General features: G+C 42.2%; 1 protein-coding gene across 3 annotated transcripts in view; it reads right to left on the bottom strand.

Moving 5' to 3' along the window:
• The window catches only part of Dcdc2 (doublecortin domain containing 2), a 198,550-nt gene that overhangs the window by 152,331 nt on the left and 33,044 nt on the right, over positions 1–13,175 (bottom strand). For all 3 annotated transcript variants that reach the window (XM_048428154.3, XM_085699324.2, XM_085699325.2), the window contains one exon: positions 9,241–9,295. In XM_048428154.3, the coding sequence (XP_048284111.3) occupies positions 9,241–9,295 (55 nt within the window). The remainder of the gene's footprint in view (positions 1–9,240; positions 9,296–13,175) is intronic.

The following is a 13,175-nucleotide window of genomic DNA, read 5'->3' as shown; positions in this document are numbered from 1 at the left end:
CCTAGAGAGAGAGGTTCCGTTGACATCAGGCATTGCAGCAAATGTGCTGAGTTGATTCGGTTGTCTCTTTCCCACAGTCTCAGGCCACTCAGCGTTCTGCCCCCAGCTAGCAGGTGGGCTGAGAATGACTTTATTTCAACAAACAAACATCCAAACTATGTAATCATGGGATGACATCTGAGCTGGATCTAGCTGGCTGCTCACAAGGGAGTCTCTCATGATGGTATGCGGGAATTTTCACTGTTGGCCAAGCCAGACACTAAGTACACAGATGCATACTTGGTGATGAGACCAGCTAAGTGGAAGTCAGTGACCCAGCCCTAAAGCAGCCCTCCACCCACCCATGCTTCAGCACTCTGGAGCTTGTCCTATGTAGCACATGGAGATAAATGACCTGCTGCTTTGAAGACACGGTCTTTGGTTGTTTTTCTGGGGTAGCGACCTCTGCAGGCTGTATACCCTTTTACAAGCCGCAAGAAGCATCACACATGAGAAGGCAGTAGGATCTCAGGAGGACAAACAGAAACTAGGGACTAAGCGATCTAAATGTTTATGTATTGAATTTCTCTTGTTGCTTAGGATGACTTATTAATATAAGTAAGAATAATACAAGCCCTAGTATACATGTCTGCCAGTTTCATGGGTAGCAGATTTCCTAAAATCATCTCTAAATGCAAAGAGGATTGGAAATATTTTAAATCAGTGTCAGACAGTTGCTACTGGACAAACTCAAACCACCAAAGTATTAGCTTTGATCATAATTGATGAGAGTTACTGGTAGATTTCTTTACATTCAACTAGTATTTTCCAGGTTGGCATGAATATTTCTCTCACTTTGTTCAAATAAACACACACACACACACACACAGACACACACACACACACACATCTCAATAGCAAAAAGAAAAGGGAAACAAGAAAGTGTAAAAGATGAAGTTGGGCATGGTGGTCCACACCTGTAGTTTCAGCTACTTTGAAGGCTGAGACAGGAGGAGCCTATGTTCAAGGCCTACCTGTGCAACTTAGCAGGACCCTGTCTCAAAATAAAAACATTAGGAAATGGGGAGAGGCTGTAACTCGGTGGTGGAATGCTTGCCTAGCGTGTTCAACCTCCAGTTCACCGAAAGAGAGAGAAAGAGAGAAAAAGGAAGGGTGGAGATAGAGGAGAGAAAAGGAAAACGAGACAGAAAGAAGGAAAGGGGAGGGGGGGAGACTGACACCTGCACGTCATCTTCTGACCTCTACATCAGCAAGATGGGGCAAGCATGGCCACACAAAATATATAGATATAATAGAAAAGAAAAATACAGCATAACCAATTGCTTTGTAGCAAAAAATATCTCCACAAAGTCTTGGCAAAGTTTTACACATAAGAATTATAAAGTCTGAATTGGCCTGGCTTTCCTTATAGAGCAATGCTTCTCGTGGAGCAGTTCTGCTGAAAGGCAGGGCGGTGCAAAAAGTGGGCAGAGAGGGGTCCACCACCATTAGAGGAATTTACAGGAGTGGGTTTTCTTTTCTCTTAGACTTCAATAAACTAGTACCCCTGAGTCTGTTGAAATCATCTGTAATGGATTCCTCGAGTTAAAGAAAAAGCTATTTAACCCTTTAGTGGCTGCACCTTTGAACTCCCCTGAGAACCCAGAATATTCAAGCTAAAAATTAGTGAGCTCAGTCACAGAGTCCCCATACCTTTCTGCAGCTTGGTTAATAATTATACTCAGCTTAATGTCTAGAACCCCAGCGCCAGCCAAAGCACTTTAAGTAGCAGTTTCATGGTATATTTCATTAGAGATCGTACCTAATGATTAAACAGAACCAGTCAAGTCTCAATAATGATTTTTGTAATCTGAAGGACATTCATCCGAGCAGGTGACCTGAACCACAGCTCAGGTCCCCGCACATATTTCCAGCAAGGCAAAGTTTTTCAGTTTCTTCCCCACCACCAGGTTCCTCACATGACTAAGTTTTACCCAAATTCCCGTAAAGAAAAATCCAAAGTGAGGTGGGTATATTCAAAAGGCTTCAGCAGTCTGATTTTCTAACAGGAGACTGCCACAGCTTGAAAAGGCTTTCACTGGGGTCTAAGTTCAACTCCTAACTGTCAGATGGCTTGCCAAAGCAGCCATCTTCCCTGGTATAGACCACCACTTATTCATGAACAGTCACTTGAAGAAGGACAAGCCCAAACATCTCTTCTTGCTTGTCCTTTTACTGCTGACCAGGGCACCTCCACCAGTGCATGAGGACCAGCAAACAAAAGGAAAAGACAGTTCAAACAGACCCTTAATTTTTAAAAAGCAAATGTATGGATACGAACACAGACTAGCTTCAGTGAGCTGCTCAGGTGGCTCCACAGATAGAGGGGCCTGAGTTCAGTTCCCCAGATCCACAGGGACAAAACCACCTTCCGAAAATTGCCCTCTAATCTCCCCACAATACACCAAATAATAAATAAATAACAAATGTCTTTATTGATCTTGAGTGTGGGGATCAGCAAGAGCCAAGGAAAGGAAATGAAGCCCTAAACTATTCTGTGTTCAAATAAGTAGGGACTCAAAATGGGAGGGAACTGTGGGAGGAAGGAGAGAGCACATGATCCACTCAGAGCTGTGAGCAGCAGCTGGAGCCTGGGCTGGTGTGTCTTAAGAAGGACAGCTGCAATGCTAACTTTCAGCTGAGATTTCTACATAGCCGAAAATTGCCCTCCAGTTCCATGAACCAACGGTCAACGCCCCGGCATATGAGGGATTTTATGTGTATGTCACAGAGAGTGTTTGTTTCTGGGTTCTGGGTTGATGGCACACTAAACAAACAAAAGCCATAAGGATTGTGACAGGCCGTATGCTCAACCAATGCTTTAGAGACAGCGAAGTGAGAAGAGGGAGTGAGCACGGCATTTTACCTACAAGAAATCACCAGAGACCTAGGGAAGAACACTGGGTGTTCTGAAGGCTGTGATGTGGCCCAGCTCAGACACTATCCACATTACATCCAACCAGTAACTTACATACTTGTTTATAATTTTGGCAATTTGGACCAATTTTCCATGACTCAAGCACTTATTGCTCCTAAAAAATCAGTCCCATTACTGTAATATAATAGAATGTATTTAACCTAATCTAAAATTTAAAATTCAAAAAGTGTTTTTCTAGCCCAAATTTTGTTCTTCACCAAAGGAGTTTTTTGACATAGAGTTTTGCAGCAAAGGTCAACACTGATTTTAGAATTAAAATCAATGTGTCACAGACAAGCATGGTTAAACAAAGTAAGCTCTGCCAACCAGGACTATGTTTAGTTCTCAGGAGGAAATCACACAGTAAATTCTTGTAGAGTGAGTAGTACCGATTCCATGTAACTCCAGATCATACTGGTGGGGAAATAAATGTAATAAATATTTACCTGCAACAAAACATAAGCCAGTGTATCCATAAAGACTTTCAAGTCACTTGAGCAATCTTATCTGTGTGAAACCCAGAAAAATGGAATATTCGTACAGCACACAGATGTCTGCTCTATCCAGTCCGTGAGGAGCATCAAAATTCTAAGAGAACTAAAGCTTTACCAGCAGGGACAGTAAGTTAGGAGTGAGCTTCCTAGAAATGCCTGACAGGAGGTCCCAATGCCTATGTTCAAGATCGTCAGAGGAGGTCAGCCAGAAGCAACAAGATTCAACTGGACTTGGTGTGGCAAATGACAGCTCTTGAGAAAACCACAGGATGTTGAGAAAAAGGACAAGGTTTTTGTGGCTTGGGTTCTAATGGAGGACTCTGAGAGGACCTAAGGGAATCAGAGATCAATTCTGATTTTCTGTTTCCAATGTCAGTGGGTATTCACTGGGAGAGACTGTGCGGCAAGGGTGATCTAGCAATTAAAATATGGACGCAGCAAAATCATGTGACAGTGTGGGCAGTAAGAAGGCAGTATCATCACCAGAGCCCTGAGCTCACTGCAAGGCTATGGGAGACACTGAGAGTCCTGCTAATTCCCAGCTGACCTTCTTCCCGCATAGCCTGTGAACCTGGCTGACATAGGACTACCTGTTCTTGCATCTCTCCAAGCCAACTTTCACTCTTTCTTCTAAATGCAGGTTTTGACTCTTTCAGAGAAATATATTAAATATTTCATTCTATGATTTATAGAAAGAAACATTTTAAGATCTTAATCTAAGAAAAACAGGCCAAAAATAAAAGACTCATATTTAAAACACTTTCCAACCCACTGAAGCTCTACCTGCACTTTCCCGGGCCTCTAGGCGCACCTCTGGCCAGGTGCATGTGCCCCGGAAGACCATAGTTAATGTCATAGTTTAGAAGTAAAATGTCCCCCACAGACTTGTGTCCCCCATTGGTCACCAGATGCTGGTACTGTTGTGGGAGAGTGTGGGTCCTTAGAAGGTGGAGTCTAGCCAGGGGCAGTGGGTTTGAGGGGTGTGCTTTGAGCTTTATGCCAGGGGCAGTGGGTTTGAAGGGTGTGCTTTGAGCTTTAGAGTTTATCTCTGTTTTCTGTCCCATGTGCTTTGAGGAGGTGAGAGTCCCAACCTCATTCTGCCATGGTCACAGAACCGCCCGTTCCCAAGCCTTCTACACCATGATGGATGAATACTCTAAAATAGTAGAGTGAAATGAACCCCCTTAAGTTACTCCTTCTCCTATATCTGGTCACAGGGACACGGAAACTACATAACACAAAAACTGGCTTATTTCTGGCTCTTACCTGACTCTAAGCTCCTACAGAACAAAGCTATGAAGCATTTGGCTTACACTTCCTACTCAACACAGTTCCAAGGACATCCCAGGTGTTTTGGAGCTAGGCACATGTTCTGTCCTTCTCTCGACAGAGTGAGCTATGGTCCCTTCATGGTTAAAGAAGCTTTGTACTCTTTTTATAAATGTCACTGTGTGAAAGACTCTCTCCACAGACTGAACAAGGAACACAGGGATAAGGAGTGACATTGACATCTAGGTCAGAGCAGATGAAAGCTTCCATCAGAAGGCTCCACAGTTTTGCAGTAACACAATAACCCCGAAGCAAATAACTTAGCAAACTGTCTCCAAACTGAATCACTGTCCTAGTCAGTCAGGGTCACTACTGCTGCGATGAAACACCATGATCAGGAACTCAAACAGAGCAGGAACCTGGAGGCAGGAGCTGATGCAGAGGCCATGGAGGGGTGCTGCTTACTGGCTTGCTCCCCATGTCTTGTTCAGCCCATTTTCTTATAGTACCCAGGACCACCAGTCCAAGGATGACACCACCCACAATGAACTGAGTGTTCCCCCATCTATAACTATAATTTCATGAAAGTAAGAAGCTAAGTGTGTCTTATTCATTGTCACTCTGCCTTCTCTGTGGTATATGTAGGTATTCAGTCATATGGAAGCAAAGCAGACAAGGCAGAAAACACAAAGAAAGGAAGCAGAAATCACATGCAGTTAAATCAGAGGAGTGAGGCCCACTGTGAGCTGGTGAGGGGCTGCTGTGTGAGGGCAGGGAGATCTTACAGGCTGTATAGTCTAGGAAGTGAGGCCCACTGTGAGCTGGTGAGGGGCTGCTGTGTGAGGGCGAGGGCAGGGCGCTCTCACAGACTCATAGTCAAGGAAGGACAGAAGAACCGGGCCAGTTGAATTGAACATGGAAACCTATAATGAGGTCTGAACTGGGCTGAGAAGAAGGAGAGAAAGATGGCTCAATTAGAAAAATGCTTCCCAATGTTCACTTCTAGCTAGTGGGCACATGTCTTAACTCTGGCTCTGGGAGGACAGAGACAGGAGGCTCCATGAAACTCACTAGATGGCCAGTCTAGATAAACCAATAAGGTCCAGGTTCAGGCTCAAATAATAAGATGGAGAACAACTGAGTAAGACGCCTGAAGTTGAACTCTGTCTTCCACGCACACATGCACTCACATACACGCAGAGAGACAGAGATGAGCCGGGTGGGGGGGGGGACAGAGCAGCAATGACACCGGTCAGAGAGCACTGAGGAGCACAAGCACCAACACCTATAGCCAGGACATGGGCACCGCTCCATCTAAATCGCCATGTGAAAAAGCAGCCGTAGTGCACCAGCCTTGCAGGCTCTAGGAGTAGAATGAACACTATGTCCCAGCACAGAAGTAGGTGTTCCCAGCTATGATGCCTAGGACTCATCCCCTATTCTGCATAATTCCAAAGAAGTGCAGAGACCCTTGTGCTGCAAAGCCCACTGGGAATAGTTAGAAGGATCGTGCTTACAGTGACTAGGTGCATTCTGCTGCAGTACTTTGGTGTGCAATCCTATCACTGCAAACTCATTGTAGGCAATTACTTCAGGCCTGAAGGAAATTTCCTCTAGTAAACAGTTTTCTATCCTTCAAAATGATGCATCTTGAAAAGATATTTTTATGTCACTGCTCTACTGAAGCTTCCCTTTAAAACAACTCTAAACTTTGAAAGTCTGTGTTCTCTAAATCAGCTTTTAAGTTGTCACTGATGGCCTTCCTCTTACAAGTTTGTGTACTCCAGCAGTGGCCAGAACGGGTTCTGCAGAAGGTGAGCAGTGTGTTCTCAGTGGACACTGAGAACTGGAATGAAATCCCCACCTTAGATCAAAGAAAGAGGATTCATGCTTTTTGTGAGAGGTTTCCAAGTCCTTTTTCAAGATTTGAACGCAGTCTTATAAACTTATGAGCTTATGAAATTCCAGAAGTTTGATCATAAATCATGTGTGAAAGACAGAACTACTTCCCTACAGCAAGACTTGTATATGCAAAAGTTGGGGTCTCAGGACAACCTACAAATGCTTTTCCATAGACAGCAAGCAACACAGCAGTCCCCATGCTCCCACCCTCTGCTTATACAAATCAGACAGATTCCAAGACCTCCTCCTATGAACATGTGAACCCACAGATGGTACCAGACCCTACAGATCATATACAGGACAAGGGACTAATAATTTTAAGAAAGTAATGTCAGAAAATGATGTGACTTTTACATTTTCACTTAATGTAGCAATCACTCTTCAGCTTCAGTAAACTCCCAGTGCTATTACTTGTGTATTTGAGGGCCTTTATTAAATTACATATGCACTGCTATACTGAGACAGTCAATTTGAACATCAGAGCAGCTGCTTCCTGACTAACAAGACTAAGTCACACAGCACGGAAACTCTGGAAAAGGTATCATTAGTACCAACACAACTTAGAACTTGCCAGGTCACCAAAGCCACGCAAAGTCAACCACAGGAATTAGTGAGGTGCTCAGCAGGTAAAGGCCTTTGTCAAAGCCTGACTGCCTAGTTCCAGCCTTGGGCCCCACATGGTAGAAATGGGAAAGAACAGACTCCACTCCCACAAGTTGTCCTCTGACCTCCAGGTGAGTACTGTGGCATGTATGACCCCCCCACACACACACACAGAACCAACAGTTAAAGTGATATTTGCTTTTTTCAGATACATTGATTATATATGTATGATTGTTTTTCCTGCATGTATGCATGTGGGGTGTGTGTGTGTGTGTGTGTGTGTGTGTGTGTGTGTGTGTGTTTCCTAAAGAAACTAGAAGGCGGCATTGGATTCCCTAGAACCTAAGTTACAGATGGTTGTTGTATTTTGGTTCTGTTTGTTATTTTTGTTTTGATTTTTGACTTTAATACTGGTTCTATGAGATAAGGTCTCATATAGCCCCAGCTAGCCTCTAACTCACTATGTAGGTGAAGATTACTTTGAACTCCTGATCTTTCCGTGGTGCTAGGACCACAGGTATCCAGCATCACATGCAGCACGGAAAAGTTACTCTCAATAAACCTGTTGCATATCTCTTACACTTTACCAGATTCAATGCCATAACCATGGAGACTGGAGCTCAAGCTGTGAAGGAATTCACACATCTCAAACTCTGCCACAGACACGTTCCAGCGCCTATTGCATCCAAGGTGGCCTATTTCAGGCAAGTGTGTACAGATTCATGTCCAGAACTAACCCACTAAACTGTTCTTTATTTCCACTCAGTATAACTATTAGCAAGAGCTCATTCTTTATCCATAATATAAACACAACCACAAAAACATATACCGTTGTCTGTTTTAAGCTTTAAGGTCCATCACTTCCATATATAATTCATGTGATATGCATTGAAAAACAGAAAAGATAGACAATGTATTGTTTTAAGCAAGATCTGAAAATAGCACCTCTTCTAAAACCATCCAGTAAATACTCCTTGAATAATTAATATAATCTCACATTCTTCAAATACTGCACAATTAGACTTTTTACTGTATGTGACTTTCCTGGAGTGATCTAGTTGGTAGTATGCTTAAGTAGAATGAACGACTATGTACAGTAGAAGGTTAACATAAGGTAGGGGTGGCTTTCAAGCATCACAATGGCTGAAGCTGTAACCCAGTGGCAGAACAAAAAGAATCAAAAAGGCATGGTGACACACACTTCTAGTTACTCTGGAAGCCCAGACAGAAATTTAAATTCAAGGGAAGCCTAAGCTACAACAATTTGAGGCTAAACTTAGGAAGATCCTGTCTCTAACATAATAAGTAAATCAATAAGCAAATAGATAGATAGAGAGGGGAGAGAGAGAGATAGATAGAGACAGGGAGTATAACTCAGTAGCAGAGTTACTTGCTTAGCAGTTGTAAAGCCTTGGGTTTAAACCTTAGCACAATAAGAAACAAAAATAATAAAACAAACATATTTTTGAGCCAGGCATGGAGGCGCACACCTTTAATACCAGCACTCCAGAGGCAGAGGCAAGCAGATCCCCATAAGTTTCCAGACAGCCTAGCCTACATAGTGAGTTTCAGAACAGTCAGGACCATGTAGAGAGATCCTGCCTCAAAGAAATCAAAATTAAAGACACAGCAAGTCCAACATGGCTACTGCTTGTCTGTTAGACAGCCCCAGAAAGTGTGCTCCTGGCTGTTTCTGGCAGGGAGAATGTCAGGGGGTGGGCAGGATTCCTTGTGGACTTTGAACAGAGATTTTTCCAGCATTACTCAGAATCTTATCACACTGAACAGGGCATGGAGAATGTTTTAGCCAATGCTGTGTGACTGAAGATGTGCCTCTTCGCTTCTGAAACAGTCCAACAAAGAAGGGACCGCTCTTCCCTAAAACATCTAGTGCCCCTTACATACATTAAAGAACTCGTATTTTATGGTTAGAATGTGGTACACATGTCAGACATACTATAAGAAACAAGTAAAAGATGGTATTAATTTTAACCTTAGAAATAGAATTTACATTACCTCAGTATTAACAGCTTCCATTGGTCTTTTCTTGATTTCTCCTATGTCCAAGTAACTAGAAGGTTAAAAGAAAAAAAAAAGTTAAGTGTTGTTTTTACGGGTTTCAAGTCAGTTACATAAAACATAAAATGTTTAAGCATTATTAAAAAATACAGCAGTCATAGGAAATGTATAAAAGCCTGAAGCAGAAATCAGTAGGCCCTAGTGATGTGGGGAAGGTGTTCACATGGCCTCACCAAGCAGAGCGGAAGCAACAAGGGCACTAGAGCGGAGGAAGACCTGCTCTGGTTAGGAAGCATTTCCCCCTTAACAATCGATTATCACTCTGGACTTACTCTCCCTCTCTCCCTCACCTTCCCTCCACCCCCTCTGCTAACCCTAACCCCCCCCTTTCATTATTTTTCCCTTTTTTAGAGACGGGGTTTTATATACTGAAAATTAGGCTTGAACTTACTATGTCATCAAGAGTAACCCTGAATTTCTGATCCTCCTGCTTCTACCTCCCTAGTGCTGGGATTACAGGCTTATGCCACCATATCTGTCTTATGTGGTACTGAGGTTCAAATTCAAGGCATGCAAGTCCTCTACCAAGTGACTCACTCTCTAGCTATTTAATGCTACTCCATTCTGTGAATTCTATGAATCACATTAATTACAAAAATTAGGTAAAAGGAAATAGTGAAAGCCTGGGAAAGACAGACTGGGGCATCAGAGTCAAACCTGGGAAAGGCTGGCTAGGTTTCCCAGTGACACTGAAATGCCCAGCCATGAGCGGTGGTCTTGGATCAGTTTATAGACAGTTAACTTCTGAGACTATTATTATCCCGTTTCTTTTCACTACAGATACTAACTAGTGGCTCTTGCCTAAATACAACTTGAAAATTGTTATCTTTGTCAACTTCAGGGAGTAGCCCATCAGTATGATCTAGTTCCAGTTTGAAATGCTTCCCAAACTGTCTTTTAAATAAAGGACACTAAGTAATTATTTTAATATAAAAATATAAATCTAGCTTCTAATCTATAACCACAATTAGAGACTTGACTATCTAACTACTATAGCAGACAAGTTGTCAAAAAAAAATTATTCAGAGCCTGCACTCCATCCCTGTGACCTACGTGGTAGGAGAGAACTGACTTCCCAAAGGAGCCCTCACACTGCAACATGCACACACCTACATACACATGCATCAGACAATAATGACTAATGCAATAAATTGTTACAAGTTAGATATTAGAATTAACTTTGACTATTGAACTGGGTTCACCATTGGCTGATGTTGTTCAGGTTTTTTATTTGGACAGAATATTAATTGATATGGAACTTCAACTACATTTTCCTATGCAAATGATTATGTGAGGCAGTATGAACAACTGATCTCATCAATGAAATGGGTGAATTTCCTGGATGTACTTCTATCAAGACAACAAAATATTCTGTTGCATACCAGAGAATGTCTCCTGATTTATATTCTAAATGTCTCAGACCTAATAGGTTAATGAAGGTGAGACAATTCCAAAAATGTCTGAGAAAAGTTTTAGATGTATGTGCACGTGCACTTATAAGTGTGTGTCTGGTCATGCCCATGTGGCAATTCACATGTGGAGGACAGAGAACAGTTCTGCAGAATAGGTGCTCTCCTTCCACCTTTATTATTACAAGATTCGGGGGTGAAACTTAGGTCATTAGGTCATTGCAACACAAGCACCTTTAACCCCTGATCCATCTCATTGGCCCCAAGAAAAGTTTTGTGAAAATTACTCTCTAAAAGTGCTGTGCTGGAAAGAGTTAAATCCCACCTGAATCTTAGAGACAGTGTCAAAAATATTAGAAACATCTAAGTAAAAATAGACATTCCAGCAGGAAATTGATCATCTCTTTTTGACGAGAATTTTGCTGTCTTCTACATTATGTTACTCAAAGTGAAAACCCATGAATGATTCTCGGCACTCTTCAGACTCTCTTCTGTTCTTTCAGTTGTTTTGGTTGTGGTACAAGCATACAATGCTAAGCTTCAAACATCTAGCACTTAAATCAGTAGTGTCTATTCCTACAAGCATAGATAAATACTGAGTGCTACTTGAACACCAGTGCCAGCATGGAAAACTAATGATGGGGACTTCGGTAACAAACTCGTGTGTTCTCGTGTGGGAATTAAAAGCAAAACTTAACACTGCAGACTCACTACACACACATAAAAAGTGGTTTGAAAAGCCAGTTCTGTTTGTCTGAAAGCTGTAGCTTTTCATCCTGAATCAGCAGTACCACACCAGCAAAGATGGACATGAGTGATACAGTCTACAAGTTTCGAATGTTCAAAATCTGAACCAGATTTCCATCCTCATGAAATTATTCTGTCTCTAAGTGGATTGCTTTCACTGTACTTTGCTGTTGTTGTTTGAGATGGGAGCTCCCACCGCCTAGTCTGACTTTGAACTTACTCTGCCTAGGCTGCTCTTAAACTGCGCTGTTCCTCCTGTTTCTATCTCACAAGTGCTAGGATTTCATGTACTACTACACATAGCTATGGAAATACTATAATTTAAAATATAAACATAATACAAGATATTGGCCATAGAGATGCCTTATATTCATAAAATATAGAGGCATCTACAAAATGTATTCATAGCCATAGCTTTTACCTTTTTATTTTTTAACACAGGGTCTCGTGTGTCTAAGGCTGGCCTAGTAGCACATAAAACCAGGTTTGGTGACACTGGAGAGATAGAGGCAGGAGGATTATAAGGCTCAGACTGACCTTGAACTTGCTCTGTAGCAGCAGATGACCACGACCTTATGATCTTCCTGCCTCTGCCTCTTAAAAGATCAGGTTACAGATGTGCACCATTCCTGGTTCTGTGGTTCTGGGGCTCAAGGACTGCGCGTGCTCCACAGCACTCCCCCACCACTGGTTGGATGACCCCTAACAGCTGCCCACATGCCCAGCTGTAAGGAGCAGCAAAGCCTAAGTACTCTGGGTGAACTTCTGAGTTTTTGGAGGCTGAGGGAGGAAGGTGGGAGTTCAAGGTCAACCTTGGATTCATATTCATATGGGGCTGAAGACAAGACTGAATTACATGAGACCTTCTCAAAGAAACAAAACAAAAATAATTCTAAATTTCCTTTAGACACAGTGCTTCATTGAGCTCTTTTACCTGGAGTTAGACATATCATGTTTAAGGAAAGTTTCAGAGAAGAAAAAAAAATTTAGATGTACCACTTGTCTCTTGTAAGAAGAGAGCTTCCATTCCCAGAGAGCAGGACCCCTGGAGCTCAGCTTACACAAGACACACGAGCAAGGGCACTACTAGAGAACTTCGGGAGCATTCTGGTGAAGATGCTTCCATACAATTAGAAGACAATCATGGGAAATGGATTTATAGCAAATATTTTTTAACTTTTTGTTATCCTGGGACCCAAGATAAATTTAAATTAAAGTATTTTGAAAATATTTTAAAGCTATAGAATATAGGATTATCTATGACTCCACAATTCCTTTGGTAGATGCAGCCAAGAAACAAAAAGTGGCAAACAAATGTTCACAGAAACATTCTTCATAATAGCCCCAAAGTGAACAACCCAAATGCCCATCAACTGCTTAATGAATGGAGAGGAATCATTAGCTCCATACCAGGGAAACTACTCAACGGTAGGGTGGCACTGATCCATGCTACAGTGTGCACGGACCTTGAAAGTGGTACAGTGCAAACAGAACAGACACAAAGTTCACCTGTTGTACTGTTCTATCCCATAGATACAAGAAATAGATCCGTGGTTTGCTCATGCCTGAAGGAAGAGGAAGTTCGGAGGTGTCTGTTTCTTCAGGAGAGTGATCGAAATACTGTAAAATGGATTTGTAGTGATGGTTCACAACTCTAGAAACCGTGGAAATCGCTGGATTCACCAAAATATATGCCAGGAAAGCCTTAAAACACTC

This window comes from Myodes glareolus, chromosome 14, assembly GCF_982192425.1.
Source record: "Myodes glareolus chromosome 14, mMyoGla1.1, whole genome shotgun sequence".
Classification (NCBI taxonomy): domain Eukaryota; kingdom Metazoa; phylum Chordata; class Mammalia; order Rodentia; family Cricetidae; genus Myodes; species Myodes glareolus.
This window is presented reverse-complemented; position numbering and strand designations above follow the sequence as displayed.